The sequence below is a fragment of the Xyrauchen texanus genome, chromosome 30, assembly GCF_025860055.1.
Source record: "Xyrauchen texanus isolate HMW12.3.18 chromosome 30, RBS_HiC_50CHRs, whole genome shotgun sequence".
Classification (NCBI taxonomy): Eukaryota; Metazoa; Chordata; class Actinopteri; order Cypriniformes; family Catostomidae; genus Xyrauchen; species Xyrauchen texanus.
The window spans coordinates 4,670,455-4,685,569 of record NC_068305.1 but is presented as its reverse complement, the minus strand read 5'-3'; the positions used below and the strand labels follow the sequence as shown (position 1 = coordinate 4,685,569).

The 15,115-nt window shown below is 45.0% G+C and overlaps 1 protein-coding gene across 1 annotated transcript in view; it reads left to right on the top strand.

Moving 5' to 3' along the window:
• kcnk2b (potassium channel, subfamily K, member 2b) overlaps window positions 1–14,915 on the top strand; it is a 155,542-nt gene extending 140,627 nt beyond the window's left edge. Inside the window, exons 6-7 of the mRNA XM_052098626.1 lie at window positions 1,853–1,992; window positions 13,958–14,915. Of these exons, the coding sequence (XP_051954586.1) occupies window positions 1,853–1,992; window positions 13,958–14,281 (464 nt within the window). The 3' untranslated portion in view covers window positions 14,282–14,915. The remainder of the gene's footprint in view (window positions 1–1,852; window positions 1,993–13,957) is intronic.
• Window positions 14,916–15,115: the final 200 nt, after the last annotated feature.

Here is a 15,115-nt window from a genome sequence, read left to right as displayed (position 1 = left end):
TGAAGATAAAATAAAATCGTTTTTTTTTGCCTAAAAGCAGAGGCTCAGATCTTTATTTTGATATATAGCATCTTCATATATTCGTGGAAGAAAATATTCTGCGGGCCATTAAATTTTAGCGAAAATCGTCAAAAACCCTGGCGGTGGCTGGCAACTTTTTTTAAAAATGCTGGCGGGGAAAGAGTTAGTAGTGATCATTGTGATTGTCACAGTGCACATTGTACGATTTACGCCACAATTCAGCAATCTTACAATGTTCAGTGTGACATGCTTTCTAATGACGATTAATAGCCTTTGCAATGATCTTTAGCCTCCGTCGATAAATTTAACATCACATTTGTATAGTGTGACTGCTAGTACGATGGCCAGATGAGATATTCCGCACTTCGCTCGCTCGCCAATTTACTGTTTTCAAACCCCACTGAGGATGCTCCTTGGAAAGAAACTTGCTCCACGTCTGCACCATAGCAACATTTGTGCCCAGTTATCACCTTATTCAAGCTCTTTCAATGTTTTTTCTTCTTTTAATTTTATATTAAAAAGTTTTAATAAATAAATAAGTAGAAAAATTTAACACTGCAGCAATATGAAAGTATTAATCCCCGAATTAAATAAATACAGAGATTACAAATGAAAATAAATTAATGGTTGCATTTTCTTAACACATTTTTATTATTTACATTTATCATTCATTTTCTTTACAACTTTATTTTATTTACTATTTTACTTTTAATAAATGTAAGCATCTGTAAACTTCTTTTGTTAAGCTTCTTCACTCCAGTTTCACAGAAAAATTTGCAAGCACAATATATTATTAGCCTGCATAAATGTACATTTTTTTGCGTGGCCTAGGTAACTAATCCAAAAGAGGAGAAAGACATACTATAACCCACCTTTTTTGTTTTCCTTATGTGAATGCAGAACTTTGTCCTTTTTCAGGCCACAAATCTTTTTATTTCTACAATGAATCTTATGGTAGCTAGTTATTACTTTAGGCTACCTCCCTCACTCGTGTTCATTCTCAACATCGGTAATTTTCTATATTTGTGATTAGGATGTCTTATTACAGGCCTATTTGACAAAATCCATCTTTCTCATGCTCATGATGAAGTGGTATTGGAGCAACGAAAATGCTAATGCCCTAACATTCAGATAAAAAAAACACTCCAGGAAAATCTCGCCATTTCACTGCTATTCTGCAACACTCACGTTCACTGTTCTGGACGATTTGGACCACAGTAGCCTATTGTACAGTCTGACATAATGTCGCTCAGTGTGCCATGGTGATTTCAATGCATTCAAATCAAACAGGCTGACAAATAACAATCTTAAAGGACTGTAAATTCCTACATTGTATTGCAGGCTTTAATGTGATTACGTCTTCTTGACACAACACTTGACATACCACCCTGTCACACAAATTATGAAAAAAATAAATCAAAATGTGATCTGATTTCATGTGTTTTTTCTTGTTCAGACTACAAATAACGAAACAACTTTTGAGTTGGATACACTTATAAAAAATGTAAAGGTCCATGAAATTCTATATGCATACCCCATATTTCTCTTTCTTTTTCTATTCCTCTTCTTTTTATGGAATTATGCCCCTGAGAGCTATAACCTTTTCATGATGACATCGCATCCAGCTGTTGGTGCCCTAGGAGACCGCCTAGTTTGACTTTGCTTAGAAATGGCCCTGATAAGAAATAACACATCCAAACAATATGTCTGGTAATGTGATACTACTCGGCATCATTATTCTTTAGCTGGTATCGGATTCTAAGTATTGTGACAACCCACACCGTATGTATGTGTTGTGCCAAAGTGATTCTTGTTTATCTTGTTTGTTTAGGAAGTTCTGAGTTGGAGTATCTGGACTACTACAAGCCTGTGGTGTGGTTCTGGATTTTGATCGGTTTAGCATATTTCGCTGCTGTTCTCAGTATGATTGGAGACTGGTTTCGGGTTATATCCAAGAAAACAAAAGAGGAGGTGTGTTCTCACATGATGCAATAAATTATGATCTTCAAACAAATGCTGCATCGACACATTGTCCTATTGTAGACAGGTGAACTTGAAATCAGCCTTTTATACAGGGCTAACACTGTTTTTTGAATTCAGTCAAAAGGTCAATCTGTGATGTTAAGATCCTCTACATCTCAAACATCTCTGTTACATGAAGCGTAACTGAGTGGGAACCAGACACTGCCTCATAGCATTGGGACACACCCTGAGTGTCATGTGGTCTGAATCCCTTATACAATCACAGCAATTTATTGGGTGATGATGCTTAACCGACGCCCCTAGGGAGCTACATCACAGGCTCCATAAAAGGCACTCATTTTGCACCATCAAGGCAGATTTTCTGCTTGAAGGCAGGAGCCTATGCATCTGCTAGAGTGTATGGCCAGCTTACGCAGTGCCTCATTCCCACTCAGGGAACAAGGGTTACACTTCACTTCACGTTTTCGTAGGAAGTCGAGCTGCGTAATCGCATTGGAAACTATATACATTCACACCATGCGAACAGATGCTGCCAACTATCTATGCCCACGTGGCAGGTATATAGCAGCACACAAGCGAGCTAAAGCATCTGAATAAAATAGAGGGAATTATTTTATAATTTAGGGAGTTTATTCCTTTTCCAACAGAGAAATTGGGAAGCAGGAGTAAAATCCTCGCTCAGATTATAAAATCTAACAAATGTAAGTGGAGAGGACAATCCTGCCGCCATACAAATGTCCTCCAAAGATGCACCTCTAGCCATGAGCAGTCCATGAGGGTGCCATGCTCTTCGTAGAATGAGCTCGAAAACTGGAAGGCGAAGGTAAACTGCACACTTCGTGAGTACTTGAATTTGCATCCACTAGCCAATGAGACAGTCTTTGCTTGGACACGAAACACCCCTGTTGCGGCCACCAAAGCACACAAACAACTGCTCTGGCTTACGCCACTGGCTAGTAAGTTCAACATAAACTAGCAGCGCCCAAACTGGGCAAAGTATGCAATCTTTAATGCTGCTCCGACTCAAACGATGAGGATAGTAATTCTGAAAATTAATAGTCTGCGAGCTAACACTCAACACCACCCTTGATACACCCTGGTGCAAAATCCATACATAATGGATTCATCGACAGGGCATGCAAATCACAAACCCTTTTACACCACGCCAATGCCACCAGCAGGGCCATTTTAAGAGTCAAAATCGTATCCGTGAAAGTTGCCAAGGGCTCAAACGGAGCACCCGAAAGCGCCTCTAAAACAACAGATAAATATGAGAAATGTGGTAGGGGCAAAAAGGTCTAAGCCTGCGTACCCCACGCATAAAACGAGAGACAAGAGAATGTATACCGACAGAGACTCCATTGATAAAGTGGCAACTTAGACTTTAAGCTTTGCCGGGGCAACCCCCGCCCCAAAACACTCTTGCAAAAAATCTAGCACTGTTCCGACTGGGCAGTGAATTGGATCTTCACCTCGCTCTGTACACCAAGAAGCAAAAATATGCCACTTAATTGTGTAAAGCTTCCTTGTTAATGGAGCTCTAGCATTCAGAATGGTATCAACCACAGCAGGGGATAACCCATCATTCAAAAGAGTGAAGAGTGAAAAAAAGCCAATGCATGGATGCCAAGAGGTGCCGGGGGTAAGAGGGAAAACCAGAGGTTTCGAAGTGAACAGATCCAATTCCGCTCTGCCGAACCTTCTCCAGAAAATTTTTACGTTAGCACCACCATGGACATCTCTAGACAGTTTATGTGCCAATAATGACGCTGGCCCATCCAAACCTTATAGGCTGGATGACCCATGTATACAGCGCCCCAACCCAGAGGAGAAGGTGTCTGTGATTATAACTTTGATTATAACCCCTGTCCCAACAATACACATGATATCAGAATGCGGGTCTATTTCCATGGTAGTTCGGTAGCACACACGTGTCACTTTGAAGAGACGGAACATATCGGTCAGTGGTTGAAGTCTCTTTGTGGAGATTATCCAGCACTACAAATGTCTTGCATGCAACATGCCCAGTTGAATAAAAGCAGAAGCCATGATCATGAGCCCCAAAAGCCTCTGAAATGTTCTTGCAGAGAGAACGCATCCCACTCTAAACATCACTAAACATAGGCGGAATGATAGAATGCAAGCTGGAGACAGATGTGCCTTCATCTCCCACAAATCTAGCTCCACCCATAGAAACAGTCTGTTGTCTAGGTTTACACACAGCCCTAGATTGTTCAGATGCCTGAAAATGACATCTCAATGTTGGGCAGCCAAAGCCTCTGAGTGGGATAGCACCAAACAATTGTCAAGATAATTCAAAATACAGATGCCCTGAAGCCTCAAGGGTATCAAATCCTGCATCCATACATTTTGTTACAGTAAGTGGTGCCAGTGCAAGTCCAAACGGAAGGACCCCGAAAGCGAGTCAGAGAAAGTACCTGTGCTTCGGCGCAATCTGAATATGTAAATAAGTGTCCTTCAAATCTATTGTCACACACCAGTCCCACGGCTGCACTTGTGACATTATTTGCTTCTGCGTCAGCATTGAGAGTTGACATTTCATTTGTTTGGAATTCAAACATCTCAAATCCAGAATGGGACACGAGCCACCGTCTTTTTGCAGGACAGGAAAATAATGGCTGTAAAAGCTGCACTCATCCTGAGAAGAGGGAATCTCATCTATTGCCCCTTTTTCGAAGAGAGAATGAATTTCCTGAATCAAATAGGGGGCTTCTTGAACAGAAACGTCTGTCGGAACCCTGTTGAACACGGCAGTGTTCCCCTGAGCTGAATTACGTAACCATGCTTTATCATCGGAAGTACTCCGTTTGAAATGCCCTTCATCTCTTACCAAGACGACAGAAGGGCAGACAGAGGAATTAATGCATGGCTTTTGCCTGCAGTGTGACCTGTAACCACTAGTTGGCATGCTTGGCCTACTTTTGGCGACTGCCCACGAACCAGTGGCACAGAGGAGAGAAGCCTTCACTCCTCTAATATTGAGGTTGTTTGAAGGGAATTTGATAATGTTTTTGCATTTTTTGTATTCAGGCATAAAAGATGAGCACCCTGAGATGCCTTTGCAGCAGGGGTGTTGACAGAATAAACCTTTTCCTTGGAATTTTGCCTCTAGGCCTGCCATTTTCCAACCAATGGCAGAAGCAATATGTTTGGCTTAACGCCAATTCAGAATGATAGCCTCAGCATCCAGTCCAGCTCCCTCATCTAAATCCTTCATTAAATGGGCCTGGTAGGCTTGCAAAACCCCCAGCGTGTGCAAAGCTGAAAATGTCTGGCCCGAAGCCTGGTAGGCCTTGCTCACGGAAGACGATGTAACTCTGCGCTGCTTAAAGGCAAGAGTAAACCTCAATTTCCATGTGGTCACCGAAGAAGGAGAGAGATGGGCAGTCAGGATCTCTTCCATCTCTGGAACCGAAGTATATCCATGGTAGGAAGCTCGACACACATTAGATAAATCTGAGGTCGATTGATTCATAATCCTGGCCAAATAAGGTTGATCCCAGGACTTCTAAATCTCACGATGGAGGTCAGGGGGAAATGGGAGCAGCCTACGAGGCATAGCTGTGCGTTAAAAAATGTCATTCAAGATTGCTTTACGATCCTTCGACTACGCTTCATCCAGCCAATCCAGGTGCAATTTTTCCACTGCATGTGGAAACATGACATGAGTTGCAGAAGGTCTGGAAACCCAACCGCTAAGAGGCAAGGCTTCAGCCATTTACCAACTCCATGGGTCTAGCCATATCTGAGGAGAGTGACTGAGAGAACCATGGGTTGGCCTGCTGCTAAGCTCCCATCTCCTCTGCATCCGCGCCGTCATCCCTTGTGTCAAACAATCTCGGTCTAAAGGAGGATCCTGACGTTCATTAAATCACACTGTGAGCAATCCGAACACTATGACGCGGCCTCTAAGTGGCGAAAACCCAGACAGGCAATACATATGTTATGGGAATCTTCACCAACGATGAACCACGTGCACGGAGGTAAGCACTTCTTAAATTCCATCCGTGTTGCCACTCAAAAGGGAGAATAATAATGATCCTCATTTTGATGTGAGTCGTTGGTACAGCATGGGCCAGGCGAGACCGTGCAGAACACAAAATCTGACTTGATGGTGCCTTTATGGAGCCCCGTGATGTAGCTCCCTAGGGGCATCGCTTAAGCGCTATCAGCCAATATATTGGCATGATTGTATAAGGGCTTTAGACCACGAGACACTCAGGGCATGTCCCATTGCGATTATGCAGATTGAGTTCCTACGCAAGGGAATGTCTTTACACTATGCTATTTCGCAGGTCAGAGTTAATCAAACTTGAACTTTGGTTTGCCGCAGAAGACAGAATTTATTTGCATGAGCTTGCGTTTCCAGTCTCCTGCATCTGGATGTGTATGAAGCAAAGTGAATGGACCGCAAAGTCTAGTGTGACCTTTGTCACCTTTCTTTCAAAGAATATTTTGTGTATGATACAAGTTAAGCTCAATTGACAGCATTTGTGGCATTATATTGATTACCACATAAATTAAAGCTATACTATGTAAATTTTGGCCCTCTAGCGGTTCAAGCATAGAACTGCAAGTTCCTTGTTGAGAAACACTGTTGTGGTAATTACGAGAGCTGGGCTTTGGCTGCTGAAAGTATGCAATTTATCGCCAAATCCGTCCCAACAGATGGAAACGTATTACAAAACAAAAAATTATTAAATGCTTACCATAGTGAATCGGGGTAAGGCAAAAACATGCTTTGGAAGACAGATTGTTGGTGTACTTGCTCATTAATGAAATTTTGTTCATTTCTAACAAAAAAATCTGGTAACACTTTGCAATAAGTTTATATTTGTTAACATTAGTTAACATGATCTAACAATGAACAATATTTATTAAGAATTAATTAACCTTAGTTAATATTAATTTCAACATAAACTAATACATTTTTAAAATCAAAAGTTGTATTTGTAAATATTAGTTCCCTTCCGAGGGAACTCGCACTGCGTCGTTGAAAACGACTCTTTGGGGAACGCTCCTTAGCGTGCGCCTCTGAAGTATGAATGAAACTATTCCAATCTTGATTGGTGTTAGCGCCATGACGTAACATGTGACGGCATAACCGATGCATAAAAGTGACGCCGCACACATACACATTAGCTTTCGCTCTTCAGCAAGCTTCTATGTATATTGTTTGTCTTATTTGGTGTTGTTTGTCCTATTTAAAAGAATTATGGCCACCAAGCAGTTCAAGAAGTGCGTGCACCCCTGCCCTCCTTTTATTACGGGTAGGGACACGCACGCATTTGTGTGTGAACTGTTTGGGAGCTTAGCACGCACAGGCAGCTCTCGAGGGATCTGCCTGTGTAAGTTGTGAAGCACTACCCATGAGAGTGCTGCGCCCCGGTTGGCGTGCTTTGATGAGCACGGTCAGGCTCGCGCTCCCCACGGTTCTGGTCCGCGCCTGTTGAGGCAGCGTGGCGATTGAGATCGTGGGTTCGCGAGCGGATCTTGCAGATGAGAATGAGACTGCTGCGCACTTTCTCATTCTTCATTTGAGGATCCCGAGCCTACTGTGAGTGGTGCAGAAGCCCGCGTCGCGGCTTCTTCTGCCCACGATCAGGTCCCAATGCTCGAGCTCTCTGCTTCCGAGGAAGTGGAAATGCTCAGCATTGATGCGATCTAACCGCGAGCAGCCAAGCACGCCGGTTTTCGCCAGGCTTTTGAGGAGCTGATTCAGGTTGTGACGCGTGCTGTGACCAGACTTAACATTAGCTGGCCACAAAATGAGCAGGGAACGCACGCCGGAAGCAAATTAGACGAGCGCTTCCTGCAGCACGCGCCACAACCCCAGCCGGGTTTGCTGCTTTTCCCGATCTCCACAAAGAGATCTCGAGATCGTGGGATAAACCACATTCGTCCCGTGTCTCCACCCCCAGTGTGGTCGACTACAGCGATGTTTTAGGGGCACGGGATATGGGCTATGGGAAGATGCCTGGTGTGGAGGAGGCTTTAGCCGGTTACCTCTCTCCTGAGTCGGCATCTTCCCTTAAAACCCTCGGCGCTGCCTAGTAAGCCCTGCAGAGATACATCTGCATTAATAAGCAGGGCTTACATGGCGGCAGGTCGGGCTGGTTCGTGCCTGCACTCAATGGCGCATTTTGCAGGCGCACTCAGGCCGATCTCCTGAAAGATTTAGACGAGGGGAGGGGCCAACTCCGAAGATATCGCGGAGTTGCGCGAGAGCCGCAGATCTGTCTCTCCGGCAACTAAAGAGACGGCCCGCGCTATTGGCCGCTCTATGGCAGCTATGGTGACCACGGAGAGGCATCTGTGGCTAAATTTATCGGGAATAAAAGAAAAAGACAGAGCTTTTTTGCTTGATGCCCCGCCTCGCCCTCTGGCCGTTCGGCGACGCCGTTACATCGGTCGTCGACAGGTTTCAGGAGGCGAGGAAACAATCTGCGGCGCTCAAGCAGTTTCTCCCCGTAAATCCAAGTCTAAGTCAAGTAGGGTGGGGCAAACACATCAGCCCCAGCCTTCAGTCAGCTCCTCGCGACCGCAGCAGAGCAAAAGGAGAGCATTTCCTCTAGAGCCCCTCCTCCAGGAGCTTGGCAACAGAGGAAACGCCCCAGCGGAAGCCCTCCAGCCAGGGGCCCACCTGAGGGATGTCCTTAAGGCTAGGAGGGCTTGGGAAGAGGTCCTAACCGGGTGTTAGAACCTCGGAGGGCTGCCCCCGCTGCAGAGCAACCGAGGTTGTTCTCAGAGCGGAGTCCACAGGAAATCGGGTGTTGGTTTCCGCCGCCTCTGACGCTCGGGCCACACCAATCTCCAGCTAAAGCACACCGCGCCGCTCAGGCCAAAAAATAAAAACACACATCAATTAGGGTCACAAGCACTGTATCGACCAAATCCTGCCGGTATCCCGCTTCAGGAAGTCGAGAACAGTGCTCGAAAACACTCGAGACCAGCCTCGAGAGGCTGGTTCCCTTAGTAGATTTTGTAGAGGCATGGAATCATCTTCCCAACATATCTGCATGGGTCCTGCATATAATAAATTCAGGGTACAGACTGCAGTTCGGGCACCGCCTCCAAATTCTCTGGGGTGGTGCAGACTACAGTGGTTCCGAGCAGGCTCAGGTGATGGAACAAGAAGTGCAATCTCTGCTGCTGAAGGAGGCCATAGAACGTGTTCATCATTCAGACAGGAGTCCGGTCTTTACAGCCGGTACTTTATAGTTCCAAAAAGGATGGGGGTTGAGGCCGATTTTAGATCTCAGAGTTTTGAACCGGTCTCTGAGGAGGTTCAGGTTCAAAATGCTTACTATTCCTGTCATCGTGAGTCAGATCAGATCCGAGGACTGGTTTGTCACGATAGATCTAAAAGACGCCTATTTTCATGTATCCATCCTTCCATGTCACAGGAGGTTCCTGAGGTTCGCCGGGGCTAAGCTTACCAATATCGGGTTCTTCCGCTCGCCTAGCACTATCTCCCCGCACATTCACCAAATGTATGGATGCAGCTCTTGCTCCACTGAGACTTCAGGGCATCCGTGATACTGAATTATATCGATGACTGGCTCATTCTGGCCCAGTCTCGAGAAATGGCGGTTCGGCATCGAGATGTCGCTCTTGGCCACATTCGAAGTTTGGGGTTGAGACTCAACACAAAAAGAGTGTGTTACAACCATCCCAGTGCACAACGCTTCTGGCGCTGTGTGGAACTCTGTTATGATGCAGGCACGCATGTCTCCTGCACGTATCGAGTCCCTTATGGCGATGGTGTCCGGGTTAAAGCTAGGCCAGGCCATCACTGTAAAGCAATTTCAAAGACTGCTGGGCCTCATGGCAGCTGCATCCAACATTGTACCGCTGGGCCTTCTACACATGAGGCCCCTCCAGTGGTGGCTGAAAGCCAAGGGTTTTCCCAGCGGAATCCATTTCAGTATAATCAGAGTAACGCCGCAGGTGCCTTCGCTCTCTGCTAATATGGAAGAAACCTTGGTTCCTGTCCCAAGGGCCAGTGTTGGGAGCGCCATGTCGCCGAAAACCGCTTCGACAGACGCCCCTCACTGGCTGGGGCGCTGGTCATGGATGGCCGCTTGCCAGGGGTCTGTGGCAGGACCATCATCATTCTTGGCACATAAACTGTCTAGAGATGTTGGCTGTGTTCAGGGCTCTGAGGAGCTTCCTTCCAGACATCAAGGGTTACCATGTCCTAGTACGCTCGACAATACATCAGTGGTAGCTTATCTGAACCGACAAGGAGGACTCAGATCGCGCCTCTGTGCAGACTGGCGATCAGATAATTCTTTGGTCCCAAGGGAAAATACTGTCTATCAGAGCAATGTATATTCCGGGGTTCAGAATCAGGGAGCAGACATCCTGTCGAGGCAGGGGCTGAGGCCCGGGAATGGAGACTTCATCCAGAGGTGGTGAAGTTGATATGGGACAAATTTGGACCATCAGAAGTGGATCTGTTCGCGCCTCGAGAGACGCCCCACTGTCCACTTTGGTTCTCCCTCTCACATCAGCCCCACTGGGGTTGGACGCCATGGTACAGGCTTGGCCGAGGCTTCAGCCTGTACGCATTTCCCGATCGCTCTGCTCCCGGAGTCCTGGAAAAGGTCCGCCAAGAGGGCATCAGTCTACTTCTGGTTGCCCCCATGTGGCCGGCCCGAGTATGGTTCTCAGACATAATTTCACTCCTGATAGCTCGCCATGGCAGATTCCTCTGAGGAGGGATCTGTTGTCTCAGGCGGGGGCACAGTCTTCCACCCTCGCCCAGAGCTGTGGAAACTGTGGGTCTGGCCCCTGAGGGGTTCAGTACCTAAATGCTGGTCTATCAGCGGGGTGGTTGAAACCATACTTAGCTCTAGGGCTCCGCCTACTAGGAGATTATATGGCCTCAAGTGGAATGTGTTCTCCACTTGGTGTAGAGAACATGAAGTAGATCCAGTTAACTGCCCGGTGGCTTCAGTTCTGGAGTTTCTTCAAGATCGCTTTCTCTGGGTCTCTCCCTTCCACACTCAAGGTGTACGTGGCTGCCATTTCGGCGCTCCATGCACCACTGAGTGATGGGCCTCTGGGGAGGCACCAGCTGGTCATTCGCTTTCTCCGTGGTACATGGAGGATGAGACCGACAACCAGGTCCAGGGTTCCTGCCTGGGACCTGGCGGTGGTTCTCGAAGGGTTATCCCTGGCCCCCTTCGAACCCCTTCAGTCGGCTTCAGCCAAGGACCTGACGCTCAAGATGGCTTTTCTCTTAGCTATTACCTCTCTAAAGAGGGTGGGTGATCTTCAAGCCCTGGCAGTGACGCCAGCTTGCTTGGAGTTTGCCCCTGGCGGAGTTAAAGCCATTTTACACCCGAGACCTGGCTATGTGCCTAAGGTGCCGCCTAACACGGCACGTGCCCACGGTCCTGCAGGCTTTTCATCCTCCACCTCATGTGTCGGCAGAAGAAGAGAGGCTCTATTTGCTCTGCCCTGTCAGAGCTTTGAGCTGCTTACCTCGAGAGGTCCTCTTCTTGGAGGAGGTCGGACCAACTGTTAGCGTGTTTTGGGTCACCTAAGAAGGGGCTCCCTGCCTCGAAACAAACCATTAGTAATTGGATCGTTCAGGCTATTATCTCGGCCTACAAGGTGCTAATTTGCCTTCACCTTTGGCCGTGAGGGCTCATTCAACTAGAGGCATGGCGCCCTCTAGGGCTCTCTTATCGGGAGTACCCTCCAGGAGATCTGTGAGGCAGCCGGTTGGGCTACCCCAAGCACACTTTCATCAGGTTTTACAGTCTGCACCTCCCTAGTACGCCTGGCGACGCGTGCTCTCGCCCTAGCTGAGTGCCTGAGTTCAGTTTCACCCTAGGGCAGGCCTTTTTCGGTGCATGGCCTAGTGGGCATTCGTTCCCCAAAGAGTCGTTCAACGACGCAGTGCGAAGTTCCCTCGAAGGGAACGCCTCGGTTATGACTATAACCCTTGTTCCCTGAGAAGGGAACGAGACACTGCGCCATCCTGCCATGCCCCTCAAGGCCTGAGAGCAGCTTGCTTCATCGCTAGGATAATGTGTATGTGTGCCGGCGCCACTTTTATGCATCCGGTTATGCCGTCACATGTTACGCCATGACGCTAACACCAATCAAGATTGGAATAGTTTCATTCATACTTCAGAGGCGACGCTAAGGAGCTGCTTCTCAAAGAGTCGTTTTCAACGACGCAGTGTCTCGTTCCCTTCTCAGGGAACAAGGGTTATAGTCATAACCCGAGACGTTAATGCACTATGAACTTTAAATAACAATGAAAATTTGTATTATTATTAACTAACATTAACAAATATTAAGAAATGTTGTAAAAAATATATTGTTCATTGTTTGTTCATGATACCCAATGCATTAACTAACGTTAACGAATGGAACTTTATTTTAAAGTGTTACCAAAAAACATACATAGTGTACCTTTCATTTTGACTCGTCACGGGGGCCTGGAGCTCAGTGAGTATTGACGCTGACTACCACCCCTGGAGTCACGAGTTTCAGAATCCAGGGTATGCTGAGATACTCCAGACATGTCTCTTAAGCAACCAAATTTGTCCGGTTGCTAGGGAGGGTAGAGTCACATGGGGTAAACTCCTTGTGGTCTTGATTAGTGGTTCTCGCTCTCAATTGGGCGCTTGGTAAGATGTGCGGGGATCACGGAGAGTAGCATAAGCCTCCACATGCGGAGTCTCCGCCGTGTCATGGAATGTCCACAACAAGCCAACAACTGAGACATGTCCTCCGCCACCCGGATTGCTTTGAGTTAACGTGCCACCACAAGGACCTACTAAGTAGTGGGAATTGAGCATTCCAAATTGGGAGAAAAGGGTATGAAAATTAAAAAACAAAAAGTAAAAAAAATATGGGTTCCAGTGAGGAACTTACAATGGAGAATTATGCCAAAATTATATTGTTTTACTAAAATATATCACATTAAGTAAAAATAGGTTGCTCACATACGTACGTATTATAGGTAGTTTTAGTGTTTCATATTGACTATCAAGACCCCGTGAGATGGCTTGACAAGCACAGTTTTCTCAATGAACCCAGAAGATTTTGGAGCAGCTTTACAAAGGGCTTGTCCTTTTTTATCTTATTTTTTATTGTCGAGAGCATTTGATTGGACAAAAATTAGTTTACTGCAAGATGAGTCATATATTGTTGGTCTATTTTACAGAGAAATCATTTTAAATGTGAATATCTGTTTAAAGTTTATTTTGTCAACTTTAAGGAGTAGGCCTATATTAGATATATAAAATGAACTAAAAGCCAAAAACCTCCTTGTATATAAAAAGTCTCAGGTCTTAGTGAATAGAAGTTAACGATTGTAGTTCTCTTCTCAGAGTTTGGTTCCCTCTGTCAATTTAAAGAAATAATTCTTTCAAAAATAAAAACTTGGTGATCATTTATTCAGCTTCATGTCATTCCAATACAATATGAACACAAAAAGAGAATTTTGTCAAGCACTAAAAAGGACCAAACACCAATAAAGCACCATAAAAGTAGTTCCTGTGTTAATTGTGCTACATTCTAAGTCTTCTGAAGTCATACAAGCATTCATCAGCTCTCTAACACTACTTTATAGATATTACAGTTATATTTTCTTTTAAAGCATGATTTTCTGTAAAGCTGCTTTGAAACAATGTGCGTTATGAAAAGCGCTATACAAAAAAAAATAATTACTTAACTAGCCTTAACAATGAATAACTCCTTAAATTTGGACTTTTCCTTAGACAAATCTATTGTATGATTTCAGAAGCCTTAGAATATAGGGCATTTGGGTTTGTAATGAAATGAGGGGAATAAATGAATTTTCCTATGAATTTAAACTATAATTAATATGTTCTGTTTGTTTATATATGTCAAATTATTAAATGCTACTTTTTTCTACATTAATCTTGTATTTTCTTTTTCATAGGTTGGAGAGTTCCGAGCTCACGCTGCTGAGTGGACTGCTAATGTGTCCGCTGAGTTTAAAGAGACTCGTCGCCGCCTAAGTGTCGACGTTTACGACAAATTCCAACGTGCTGCGTCAATCAAACGCAAACTGTCAGCTGAACTGGGTCTCAACTTACCTGTCAATCAGCAGATGACACCTGGAAAACGCACACGCTCCGTTAACCTTGGAGATGAGAGAGAGGCATATGCCTTCACGCTTGTACGAAACGGAAGTTTATTCCTCAATGGCCTCAGCCCGGATTATGCAGACCATCAGGATTTTGCTATAGTACGAACAAAATGAAGTGGAACTAAAGATATTCACAGATGAATGGGACAAGCAAGGATACAATAACAGAAAATAATGAGGGGACAAGCATACGGCAGTCTTTGCTGGTCTCATGTCCTCTAAACACTCTAAACCCTTCAAAACAGAACAGCCTAACCATCTAGATTTGGCAGAAGAGAACAGCTAACCACCTTAGACTGTTTTTTCTTCTGCAGTTTTGTCTGGTTTGTTGGTTTTATAGGGGGTTTGGGCACACCTCTGCTGGGTCAGGCTAGGAGACTGAAAAATTAGACCAGCTAAGATCAGCAAACAGTCTAAGTCAGGTTTAAGCTTTTTTCATCAGGTTATCCAGACAGCTTAATCTGTGTGGACAGTGTTCACATTCATAGGTTTAATTGAGACAGGAGAAACTGACCATTCACAGGGGCCAACATCTGCATCAGATTAGGCAATTCGGAACCACATTGCATGTATCATCAAAGATGAAAAACTGCCTTACCAGTTATGCTCACATTCATAAGTTTGTCTTTTTTTTTACTTAAAAAATATTTGATCTGAAACTGTTAAATTTCAGGAACTGAGTGCCCAAGAAGCAAAGCTCATTCAGCAGGTATGTGAAAGTTACATACCTTACATACATGTTACATTAAACTGCCTTTAAGTCATGTCTAAATTATCCCATTTACTAGATAAGTGTAAATGAATGGCAATAATATCATAATTGTCAGTGGGACATACTTTGGGAACTCAGTGGGATTTTGTTTGCCGCTGCTTTCAATTTCTGCACCACTAATGTCGCCAAACAGGATTGCAAAAATAATCACTGTTTTCCAAAAGATTCTAAAATAC